The sequence below is a fragment of the Dinoponera quadriceps genome, unplaced genomic scaffold (assembly GCF_001313825.1).
Source record: "Dinoponera quadriceps isolate SergipeBrazil2010 unplaced genomic scaffold, ASM131382v1 scaffold186, whole genome shotgun sequence".
Classification (NCBI taxonomy): domain Eukaryota; kingdom Metazoa; phylum Arthropoda; class Insecta; order Hymenoptera; family Formicidae; genus Dinoponera; species Dinoponera quadriceps.
This window is the reverse complement of record NW_014554289.1, coordinates 2,583-16,074: the sequence shown is the minus strand read 5'-3', so window position 1 is coordinate 16,074 and position 13,492 is coordinate 2,583. Positions and strand designations below refer to the sequence as shown.

General features: G+C 45.3%; 1 protein-coding gene across 1 annotated transcript in view; it reads left to right on the top strand.

Moving 5' to 3' along the window:
- LOC106742049 overlaps positions 1 to 12,010 on the top strand; it is a gene marked incomplete at its 3' end in the record, with an annotated part of 32,117 nt that extends 20,107 nt beyond the window's left edge. The window contains exons 2-4 of the mRNA XM_014614640.1: positions 7,625 to 7,846; positions 7,940 to 7,943; positions 11,866 to 12,010. Of these exons, the coding sequence (XP_014470126.1) occupies positions 7,625 to 7,846; positions 7,940 to 7,943; positions 11,866 to 12,010 (371 nt within the window). The remainder of the gene's footprint in view (positions 1 to 7,624; positions 7,847 to 7,939; positions 7,944 to 11,865) is intronic.
- Positions 12,011 to 13,492: the final 1,482 nt, after the last annotated feature.

The following is a 13,492-nucleotide window of genomic DNA, read 5'->3' as shown; positions in this document are numbered from 1 at the left end:
GGGGGGGGGGGGAGGCGGTACTGTACTGCAGGATGTAGGGACAACGTCACGCGGGGGAAGGGGGAATTTGTATGCGCGGAAGTTGACGTCACGAGGGGGCTGACGTCACTCACACGGGGACTGATGTCACGTATTGTATTACCGTACGGCAGTCGTTAACCCCTCTAACGGTCTACATTTTTCCAGTGACCGATATCCCTCCAGCGGTCGGTAAACGAGCCCCTCTAGTGGCCCACGTTCAACCGGCGATCCGCTCCCACCCGCGGACCTTTCCGCGTTCGCCCGCAACGATCACTCCCACACATCTGCGTTTGCCTGCCCGGTTTGCTCCCATCGCTCTCGCGCAAATAAACAAGGCCGCGCACGGTAAAACGACTGAGAAACGGTTAAAGAAAGGCAAAAAACTATTGACAAACGATAAAGAATGGCAAAGAAACGGTTGACAAACGTTAAAGAACGGTAAAAGAACGCTTGACATACAGTAAAAAACGACAAAGAAACGGTAAACAAACAGTAAATAACGTTTAACGTACATTTATAGTACAGTTTAAAACGTTTTACGTTTATATAATTCTACATATAACGTCTTTTCAAACATATGTGAGGTAAGAATATGAAAAATGACCAGGAAAAAAAGCGGGACAAAAAGGGTTCGAACCCTAGATTTTTTGTTTACCTGCTGTCCTGATTATACATGCTTTTGTGATATAGATATGTTCAAAAATGTCTCCGATTCGAAGAACTGATTATCGTTTGCTCGCTGTTCCGGCTCGAAGGACCGTGAACCTTATGCGAATAGGTCCTGCTGGAAGGACCGGATGTGTTTCTATCCGGCTCCACGGGCCGGAAACGTTTACGACGCTCAGTATAATTGTGGGAGCTAGCGCCGGTTGCTCGGACACAGAGCGAATGTCGACTCGAATTGACTGGGTCTTACCTAGAAGACACACGACGCTCCGTTACGGGGTATCGTGCTTCAAACGACCCACTTGGCTGCCGATGTACGGTGCCCCAGGCAAATGCATGGGGGTCCTCACACGACTCAACTTGCCATCGCCGTATGTTGGTCTCGCCGCACGGATCGTTCTGGTCTTCAGCGACTCACGTTGCTGACGGATATCGGCTCTCTCCTAAGGCGATCCTGAATCTTCCGCAATCCATTATGCCGCCATTGTCGGTTGTCACCCGACGCGACTAACATGGGTCTTCGACGACCCATGTGGCCGACAATGAATGTCGTGCTAATCTGAACTTCTCCTCTCTTAACTCCGGTGCTCCGCGAAGAAGGTTTCCCCTCCGTTGGCTCCGAGACTCTTTTCATCCCGAAAGTAGATATTGGAGAGACGGATTATCCGTGCCTAGAGACGAGTTGCCAAGCTCCACGATAACTCCGAGTCGCAGGGAACGGTGATCCAGGTCATCGGACGCTGCCGGAGAAATTCCTACTCCACTGGTGACCTCACTCATCAGGTCACTCCACCGCGCCCAACACGGTTTACTCGCAGTCCTCGTACGCGAGGAACTATCGAGCCACACTGTGACGCACTGCGGAAGTGTCTTTCGGTTCTCTGCCCAAAAGATCCTGTGGCATTCAAGGCCACGAGTGCGATATATCTTTCCGACACTAAGGCACTGAAGGCCAATCACCCAACCACCAAGGATAACCTTTCAATACCCAACACACAGAACCAAATGGCACGCTATGCATACGATCACCGCTTCGTCAACCAGAGTGCTCTGGAAGATGAAAGCGGCCTCACGAGTGCTCCTACGGAGCGCTCCCATATACCCGCCAGCAAACGAACTCGTTCGCGGGCGGATTATCCAGGTGGCGTGCCGCCTCGCGGTGTGCGTCACTTGCTCCGGCGGCGAGAGTCCGGCGCACGCGAGACCATTTCGCCTGACGCATCGCAACCAGGCGGTCGAGTCTCACTCGATCCGAAACAGACTGTTTCTATTAAGATAGTTACATTATGATTTTCGATGAATTTTTACATATGGTATATATGGTAGAGGAAAAGAAAATATATTAGAGAAATACTCATTTTACAATTACATTTATTTTTACCAAATTGTATTAATTTCCAATATCATTGCACATAATATTCACGACGCTCAGTACGATTTATAAAGCTAACGCCGGTTGCTCAGATATCGAGGAAATGTCGACTCGATCGACCTGGTTTTGCCGGAAAGGCTCAAAATATACCACTACGGGATATCGGTTTTTAGCGACCCACCTTGTAACGATGCATCCCCTCGGCGAATACCGCGGCCGACCGAACAACCGTCGGACCGCTAACGGCGCTTTGCGGCACACAAATTCCGCCACACGCAGCACACATGCGGTACACACTTGACTCACGTATGCACTCGAGCATGCAACAAGCCGTTGTTGTAAACAACGGCGTGCCGAAAAACCCGGCGGAAGCGTTATAAAAGCCCGCTCCACCGTGGAAAGGAAGCCGATTACATCGGAGTCAGCCAGATCGAAGAGATTTCAGCTGCTCCGGGTACCGATCCCCAGGTCGAGAAACCGCGACGGTGTGTGCGCCGTCACAACAGTAAATTCGCAGCCGCACTCAACATCCTTCCGACCGGCAAGTCCGAGGTAGTGCTAATGTCATCTCTTCCGTGGAAGTCGCGGGCGCCGGATTTTAAACACCTTTCCGGGACGGTGAGTTCGCCGTTTCCATCGGGAGTTACTGGCCTTCTCGCCCATGGCGCGGATCTGGATATAGAGACGAGTAGGAGTGGTACGTTCGCCGTATCCGTCAATAGTTCTCGACATCGCCCGCTTCACTCACGTCATCGGGCAGTGCATCTCCCGGGTAAGCGTGCGGCCCGGACTTCCGCGCAGTAAACCACGCTGCAAAGACGAAGTGCATCTATCCGACCGACGAACCATGTAGTATCAAGGGTGTCACCGAAACCCTTCGACCGACTGCGACCGAACCATACCGTCTTCAGCTGCACTCTAGCTGAGCTCGCCCGGCCAAGCCGTTACCGTGAGGAGTACGATATCGCGTGCCCTCCGCTCCGGGGCTCAACTGACACGAGCACACCGCATGCAGTGACCCCCGTAGTGCTACCGTGCACAACCGACTACGTAATCCCAAGTGCACCATAATAACGCGACCCGTGTGTAATTCCTGTCATATGCATGTCAACTCGAACTGCCGAATTTAAAGTACCGCGACGACATACGTGAGCCATGTATTGATAAATACGCCGGAGCCACGAACATAACACCGCGCCCGCTCCCCGCCGTCGCCCTATGTACCGCGACTACCATGCACTGATCACACATACACCCGCACACACAAAAACGCCTGGAACGTCCGGCGAGCTACATCAGGACAACCGACTCGCTATCGAATACCTTCTGACCTTCGCGGAGTCAGAAAATAGCGGAGCAAAAGCCCGAGCATGGACGACCAGACACCGCACGACTACCCCACACCGACAAGAGGCTGTCCGAGCAGCTGCCGAGAATAAAAATCATGCGGGGCTGTCGCAACCTGGCCGGCGATGAGCGGACTTTGAGGCAAAGGCTCGGATGTCTTCAGCGACCCACATTGTCGACGTCTAACTTAACTTCTCCGCCGAGGAAGTATGGTAACCTACACCTATCCGGGTGTAGTGCAGCCTATGTTTCGGGTGACCACCGGTCACTCATTGGCCTTCACCTGATCGCGTGGTGAAGTTTCTCCGAGACGTACCACGCGCCTGACCTCCGCGATATCGATAACGACAGTCGTCGTTACCCCGTCTTTCCGCAGTGCAGAGGATAACCAGAGCCAGATACTGGTCCGCCCAGTCATTTCTTCTCCCTGTCCGATTCCAATGCCCCGCGAAGGAAGTCTCCCCGCCGTCGGCCACCGGACGTGACATCTCCTCAACCCGAAGGTAGATATTGGAGAGACGGATTATCCGTACCTAGAGACGAGTTACTAAACGCCGCGATAACATCGAGTCCTAGCAAAAGATGATCTGCACTTTTCGCTACAGAAGAAATAGGATTCCGTTTGTAACCTCACCAGGGGCTGGTCACAATACCGATTCGCAGGAGATCCTGTTCTGACACCAAGGCATTGATGGCCAATCCACCTTCAAGACAATCTTCACAATGCCCAATACATAGAACCGAATTGCACGCGAAGCGTACAATCACCGGGATCACCCCTTCGTTGACCTGTGTCCGTACCGGACGCTGCCGAAAGAATTCCTACTTCATTAGTGACCTCAACGATCGGCACAGAAAATCAGTGTGTTTGTCGACTTCCGGCACAAAAGACTGAACCCGGAATTACATCTAAGTTGTTTGTGAAGTGCAGCATGTAAATTCGTGTGTTCTTCGTTAGCGACCATACTTGAATTGTTAAAATATTGATATCGCATTATTCCGAAAAACCCAGTGGGAAAATGGAAAAACACGCACAAATTAAACGTGAATTGTGAGACCAGTCTGCTCGATTGAGTTCGCGAGACGAGTACTGTGTTTGAGAAGAACGTTGCAACGAATGTCTCGAGTCGTTGGAGAGACACAGCCGAGTGAAGAAAACCACGATTTTCGGTGAGTTCAGCATATTCGTTAGTCGCTCGTATCGTGCGATTCGAGGATCTAAAAAATTCATTGTGTACATATTTTATGCATGCGGGTGCTGGACATTCTAATGCAAGACTCTTGTGGCGAGAAATCGACACCACTTTCAATAACTACGTAATAGCCGGCGTGATTATAAATTCAGATTATATCGAACCTCTACGATTTCTCTGAGATGCAAAGAACATAGTGATGGAACATGTACGAAACGCTGGGGAGAGACGCACTGGACTCTCAAAGTGGACACCGTGTTTAATGATATGTTTGTCGCGGGTGATAATCGCGCAACCAAAAGTATCAATATATGAAACTGTGAACTCTATTCCACACCTGATTTAAAAGAGTGGCACAAACAATATGTGATCAAACCCACCCTAGGCGTCTTTGGAAAAATTCCAAAAACGCAACCGCGGGTGAGCATTGTTGCGAATACTCGATTTGATGGTCAATGTGAACATGTACAATCCGATGCATGCAGACTATCATTTCGCATTACTGCGCAAGATATGACTGAAAAGAGCAGTGATCAATGTGATATCCATGGAAAATGGATGTTTTGCGTGGACAATGGTCGCAGCTCTATATTCAACTAAAAGACATATAGATAGCATATCCTAGTATCCACATTATAAATCAGTATTATATCTAGAGAACGTTGAATTTCCGATATCTGTGAAACATATAACAAAATTCGAACAAATGAACGATAATCTATCAATTTGTGTAACGTTAAAAAAAAGCCGGAAAAGGAAACATCAGGACTGGCAATTTTTTCGAAACGTCTCACTGACCGGACAATGGACAACCATATCAACCTGTTGTACACACCAGATTGGCGAGATAACATCGTTGGATATTTTATTTGGATAAATAACTTGTCCTGACTGGTGAGCTAACAACTAAACAAGAAGAAAACCAAAAAGTACATCTGTGAACGATACGTATAAATTTAGTAAGTATTTCATAAAAAAAAATTGAATATATCTCGTGAAAAAGAATTTAAAAAATGTGTCTGCAGGTGTTTGTATTTCTTTTATTCGGAGGAAAAACTGAAGATTCATACAGCAGATTGTCGAGAGATAAACGATTACGCTATCCTGTGACCTAGCGAGTCTAAGTGGCTCATTATTAACAACTACAGCGGGAAAGAGCAGGCCCCGTTTGTGGTGTATGCGGACCTGGAATGCACGCTGGAGAAGATTGCGAAAGACAGCTCAAAAGAATGTACTTTATATCAACATCATAAAATATTTAGTATAGAGTATTGCACACACATTGCCCGTACGATAATTCATTATCCTGATATCATTTTCATTGCAATACCAATTGCATATCGTAGTTTGTCGAGCAGTTGGAACAATTAGCGCATCATGTAAAGAATATTTTATCCACTAATGATCCCTTGGAAACTGTCAAAAGATCAGTGGGGGACATTTTATTGCGCAACGCACTGTCATATGTGCGAAAAACCATTCGAGGCAGATAATACAAGAATGCGCGATTATGGCCATCTTACCAGTCGCTATAGAGGTCCCGCTCATTCAAATTGTAATTTAAAATATAAAAATTCATTTTTATTCTCACAGTTTATCACAATTTATCAGTGTTCAAAATTCTAATTGAATTCAAACGGAAATCGTTAATGTTATCATGCTCATCATGTGAGCCGAGCATGATGCGGCAAACGATCTCTAAACAATAACACGCGGATTATTAACCAACAACAACATAAGTAAACATGAAACACGCGTGTCTCATCACGTGTTCGAGTATAAGAACACCTAATTGTCATATCGTATCAAAAAACATTGCGACAGTTGAACATGATCGAAAAGGCTTCGTCCGATCGAAGGTCGATCAATCTATTCGTTCCACTTGAAAAAAAGCACGTGATATCGGTATATAAACTGGGTGCCTTGAGAGCACCGAGAGACCGTTGACGAAACGTTGAGCGAATTCTCAGAGAGAGAAACTTTTCGAATCGGAATTAGAATAAGCTGTTCGGTTCTAATTTTTCGCGTATCTCGGCTCGCTACGGGTTCGACCGTCCGTGCGAGACATCAATCTCACGTTTTCTCTGCATCTCGTTACGAGATATCTTTCGCGGCCTTGCGACTACTTTGCAAGTGATTGTCGGTCTTCATTTAATCATATTTGTAAATTTGAACGTTGTGATCGTCGACGTGAATCGTGTTGCGTTTTGTAACTGCGGTTACGCGTGGCACAAGAAAAGGAAGAACATCATCACGCCTGCATTGTAAAGGCCAGATCGCTATTCTGGCTTAACAGAAGAATAAACCATTGCACAACCGCAGCTCGATTTCAAAGAATTTCCATCACCACACCGATCCTTCCTTGCATTCCGTGCCCTGCGCTAGGCAGATCCAGCGGAGCATTGCACGCGAGAAACTAAGTGCATTCGCTCACAATTAGGTTACGATTCGCATTTTATTATAAAGGAAATAGCTAATGCGTTTGAAAGCTCAATTAATGCGCTGCCAATAATTAAACAAAAATATATTTTATTTGCGAAAAATGTCCAAGATACAGCTAAAAAGTCAAAGTTGCGAAATTACTTATAGTTACGATTTATCGTTTCGTAAAAATTTCTAAATATCAGTCTCGACAAATTGACATCTTCTCTCAATAAAGACGAATTAAAAATTATCCGGTCGGAATTTTCTAACTTATCAGTCGAAGATTTTGATTTATTGACAAGAAAAGATGTCTTCCGTACAAATACCTCGATTGTGTAGACAAGCTGCAAAATCTGTGTTTACCATCGCTGAAATCATTTTACAGTTCGTTGATGGGTGAGACAATGTCCTAGAGCGATTACGCGCACGCTACGAATATCTGGCAGCCATTTTTTATTCGAACCTTTAGCGAATATAGTTATATATATATAACTTGTATTTGAAAAGTGATGTCTTATTCTTGACAGATATTTTTGAAAATTTCCGCGATAGTTGTATTAATAGTTACGGATTATATCACGCTTATTATTATACGTTACAGGGTTTCACGTGGGACGCCATGTTAAAACATACCAAAGTTATTTTCAAATTACTCATCGACTTCGATGTGGTCTTGTTTATCGAAAGTGGTATACGCGGTGGCTTGAGTCAATATTCCGGTAGATATGCGCAAGCCAATAACAAGTATATGCAGTCTTACAATCTATTGAAACTATCATCGTACTTAATGTACTTTGACGTGAACAATTTATTGGATCTATGCGTAGTTTCGTAGCGAAATTCTGACAAATGTTCGCAATTGTTCTTGCTCGCACATGTATCACATATGCAGCTCGCACATGTATCACATATGCAGTGTCGTACATTTTATGAAAGATGAAATTCGTGCCGAAACTTTAAAACAAGTATTCATCGAGATACGTGGCGTACACAAATTTTAATTATATTTAGAAAATGGAATAAAGAAACGTATATTTTCGGCGCATTTCGCTTTTTTAATTTCAAAAAGACGAAAACGCAACAAAAACACAAAATAAGATATAAGTCGTGTATGAAAAAAATGTTATATGTGTGTGTGTCGGAAGTAGTTTGCTAAATTTTGCGGAGATTTTAATCTCGAAAACGCTTTTCGCTCTGGTCGGTAAGTTACCATTGATGTCAACTAAATTTAAGCTCTGATCGACTCCGATTGGCATTGGACGACTATACAAATCGGATGTAACCTCAACATTCACCAAACAACTGTTTAAAAACGTTTACGGAAGCTTGCGATAGTAAACAAGCTTGACGTTTGGATGCCGCACAAACTGAGCGAAAAATATTTAATGGACTGAATTTCAGCTTGCGATTCACTGCTCAAACGCCATTAAAACGAACCATTTTTGAAACGTGTAATCACTGGCAATGAAAAATGGACTTTTTGCAACAATGTCAGTTGAAAAAGAGCATGGGCGAAGCACGGAGAAGTTGTTCAGACGGTCGCAAAGGCTGGATTACACTCGAAGAAAGTCATGCTCTATATCTGGTGGAATTGGAAGAGAGTCGCCTGTTATGAGCTGCTGCCACTCAAACGAGTGATTTGACCAAATACCGCTCAGAACTGGTCAATTTAAAGCGAGCAATTGACAAGAAGCGGCCCGAATTGGCGAACAGAAAAAGCGTTGTGTTCCACTCGAACAACGTCAGACCACACATTTCTCTAAAGATCCAGAAAAATTATTGAGGTAAGATATTTTGGTGCACCATCGTATATTCAGGACCTTGCATTTTCAAACCGTCATTTGTTCCAGGCACTACAGAACAATTTCAATAAGAAAAACGTCAATTCCCTAAACGCCCTCAAAAACCACTTGGATGACATCTTCGCAGAATAATCTCAAGATTTCTATGAAAGAAGGATAATAATGCTGGTGAAGAGATGACAGAAAGTCATGGAACTGAATAGAACATATTTTGTTGATTAAAATCCATTTTTTCCATAAATATTTTGCGTTTGAAATTAACTCGATTTTTGCTAAGGAATGATGTATAGACCTATTAGGTGTACAACTTTGCTCTCGCCGTTTTTTTTTTAATTTGAGGCTTTATTGTAAAAAAATGGAGATAAAGTTATGACTCAAAGTATTGTCCATCACTGGCCACTACTTTCTCCCATCTTTTGGGCAATGCACGAATCCCGCGTCGAAAAAATTGGTCATCTTTTGAGGTAATCCACGAATCTATCCATTTTCCGACTTCTTTATAAGACTGGAAGTGTTGGTCAGTCAGGCCGTGTGCCATTGATCGGAACAAGTGATAATCCGAAGGTGCAACGTCTGGAGAGTACGGCGGGTGGGGTAGGACTTCCCATTTCAACGTTTCCAAGTATGTCTTGACCACTTTTGCAACATGAGGTCGAGCATTGTCATGCTGCAAAATCACTTTTTCGTGTCTCTCGGCGTAGTGCGGCCGCTTGTCTTTCAATGCTCGGCTCAAACGCATCAATTGAGTTTGATACCGATCGCCTGTGATTGTTTCAGTTGGTTTTAATAGCTCGTAATACATTACGCCGAGCTGATCCCACCAAATACAGAGCATTATCTTGGAGCCATGAATGTTTGGTTTGGCCGTCGATGTGGAAGCATGGCCGAGAACTCCCCATGATTTTCTGCGCTTGGGGTTATTGTAATGAACCAATTTTTCATCTCCAGTCACAATGCGATGCAGAAATCCTTTTAGTCTTTGTCTTTCAAACAGCTGTTCACAAACAAACAAACGCCGTTCAACATCTCTTGGCTTCAACTCGTACGGCACCCAATACTCTTGCTTTTGAATCATTTCCATGACTTTGAGGCGCCTCGAGTCGAAATGGCTTGTTGAGTCACTTTCAATGATTGTGCCAGTTCTTTCTGAGTTTGACACGAGTCTTCATCAAGTAATGCCTCCAATTCAGCATCTTCAAAAATCTTTCTTCTTCCATCGCTATGCCGGTTTTCGATGTGAAAATCACCGTTCGTGAAGCGTTGAAACCACTCACGACACGTTCTTTCATTAATAGCGATCTCAGCCTCAGCCGCAGATTTCTTCATATTGAAGCAGAAAAGTAAAACCTCCCGCCAATGACAAGAATTTGGCTCGTAAACTGACATCTTCAATCGACGATAACTTTATGGTACAGAAACAAATCGACTAATGTAACTATTAGGTTATGTTGACAGATGCCCAAGTTGATTGTATGACGTATATGATCTATTTACTTTGACCACTAAGTTCCATTAAAGCCATCTATAGGAAAACGGCGGGAGCAAAGTTGTTCACCTAATAACATATGGATGGGCAATGTGTCAACCATTTCCTTACGTTAAATTTCAGTAGTTCACTAATATTTCAAATTTTATTGTGCTGTGACCCGTGCCCCGTCGGTCGGTGGACGTTCGTCCCGCCCCGGCCGGCGGGGTGGTCGTTTCCGGTATCACCGGTCGACCGTGCTCGGTGTCGGTGGCCCTGGCGTAGCTCGCCGGATGTCCAGACGTGTCTTGTTGTGAGTGGGTGCGTAGACGAGTGAGTGAGTGCGCGAATGAGTGAGTAAGCGAGTGTTTAAATATTACGCCGTTTATTTTATTATGTCCTACGTTGTTTTGTACAAATCGAATAGCAATAGGCCGCGCTTTACTTCTGCCTTTTAACGCTGGTAAACATTGCGATGACAATGTCGGCAATGGAATTCCGTGTTTATATCGTGGTCATGTATTGACGGCTTCGTCAGTTATTCGGAGGATTGGGTTTCCCGAAATCAATCTAGAGCAGACGTGACGCTCGGTTCGTGGATCTCGCAGTGTCAGCGGAAAGCGGGCGCGGTGTTGACGTTCGGCGCGGTAGTTTGACGTTTCGCGGTGTTTACAGTCGACGGTTTCGCATCGGAGTGCAACGGCGGAATGCACCTGCAGGATTCGGCGTCGCGGTACGCTGGTCGCGGGTCGCGGTGGTTGCCGCACGTGGAGTGCCCGCGTCAGTCGACTCCCGGAGCGGAGAACGCGCGGTATCGCGCCTCCTTACAGGAGCGGTGGAGTCGGCCGGGCGAGCCTGGCCAACGTGCAGCTGACGGCGGTAGCTTCGCGGTTTCGCAGCGGTCAGTGGTATCTCCGGTGAGGTGCGGCGGAGAGATACGCGTCGTCTCTAGAGTCGCGGTGGTACGCGGAACGGTATTCCGGGGCGCTCGCATGCCGGAGGCGCAAAGCCCAATGACTAGAGTGAAGGGGCCGAGGTTGAGAACGCTCAACAGAAGCGGCGAACACACTACCCCGACTCGTGCCGATCCTCAGGTCTGCCACGGGCGAGAGAGCCGGAGCTCCCGGTGGAGACGGCGAACACACCGTCCCGAAATGGAAGTTGTTAGGAATCCGATGCCCGTGACATCCACGGGAGAGACCGCGTACGCACGACCTCGTTCATTCCGGATGATAGGATCTCGATTCGGCTGCATATTCACAGCAGAGACGGCGTACGCACCGTCGCGGTCCCTCGACCTAGGGGACGGGATCCGGAGCAGCTTGTGATCTTGCGATCCCGGCTGACTCCGGTGGAATCTGGCCTCGATAGCACGGCGGCGCGGTCTTTTATATCGGGTTTAGCCCGGTTTTTCCGACACGTGTGTATTTGGCAACAATTGTTGTTGCCTACGTGCGCACGTGTCGGAAATGTGCGCCGCGTGTGAAATTGTTTATGGGCGCTGAACGCCGTTTTTGACGGCCGACGGATGATCGGTCGGCCGCGGTTTTCGCCGGGGGGGATGCATCATTACAGTGTCTTTAATCGCGTTAGATTCTCCCATATGTTATATTCTCGAAGTCGATTTAGAGTATCCGCAACGTTTACACGTCGCTCACGCCGATCTACTGTTTTGTCCGACCCGTGCAAAACCGCCAGGCAAAAGACAAGATAAATTACTGTATTGTTACACCGGAGAAGACAGAATACCTTTCCTTTTTTGTTTACGTGGGATGCGTCGCCATGCCTAGTGTGGCGTTTTGTTCTGTCGCTCTTCCAGACCTGCGCACCACACGTGCACATAACACTTTTTCCCTTTTATTTAGATGACAAAATCAGACGTTACAAAATATACAATAATATAGGAAATATTAATAAGTACAGGTGCTACGATAATATAGAAAACATTAATAAATAAAATTATCACGAAGGAAATTATTATGTTTTTTAATGCGTTCCGACCGGCGTGGTAATGTGGTTACTTCGTTCTTTCCGAAATCTTTATCTACTATATCGTTTTCTAGCGCTATTTCGGTTTTTTGTGCCTCATAACGAGCTGGTTCTAAGTCGGTATGATCTTTGGTTTTTAACGTGTTATCTCCCCCCTCCCCCCATCGATGTTTTCAGATCGTTGCGTATTACTAAGTTCCGACATTTGTGGTTTACTGTTCGTTGTAATATCTTTTTTCCAAGGCGCTAAAACTAAATGCCATCTATTTTCATTATACATAGCAAACTGCCCCTATTCGTACGAATGATAAATGAATTAAGGCCTTTCCCTTCTCTTACGACGTTCGCATATGTGCGGATATCTGTCACCTATACTCGATCGCCTGCTACAAGATCTGACAGTTTCCTCTATCTATATCTCTTTTTATAGTAATATTTTTACTCTTCTGCTCTATTCGTTCCCTTAAAATATCTTTATAATCTATAAACGAACCCAATCTACTTGGCGTTAATGGCATATAAGAGCAAATGTACTTTGAAAATAACATTTCTGCAGGAGTATTACCGTTTTCTAAAAGCGTAGTCCCATATACGTGTAATTCTAGACGTATATTATCTTTACATTTTGACGTTTTTTGTAATTTTCACAGCTGCTTCTGCGGCTCCATTACTCTGTAGGGAAACTTGTAATATGTTCGAAATCATATTCCTTTACAAATCGTCGAAATTTTGACGCTATTTGAGTCCCGAAATCACTTCTTATTATCTCGGAAATTCCATATCTGACAAAAATTATTTGATATTTTCCTGTTACGTCCTGGGTATCTCGGAAATTACGAATTCCTCTTTTTTTATATGATTGGGAAGCAGACGGAATTCGGGTAAGGGCTATTGTAAAAAGGATAAGATTACGATGGCTCGTGCTAAATGCGCCATATGTTTCCTAACGCGTGTGTCATCCTATCCGCCTTCACGTAAGATACGAAGTTTTATTACATACCCCGGGAACAATGAATTTTTTTTTCTATAATTAAGATGATCTTGACACCTCTACGTAAGGCACGTAGTTGTTTCATTCTGGGTACCTTGAGAGCAGCAAATTCCTTTTTTATGATCGGGAAACAAACGGATTTGGGCAAGCGCTGTTGTAATAAAGATACGATTACGCGTCTGCGATCTCATCCGCCTTTATATATAGTCGGTCGGACTTAAG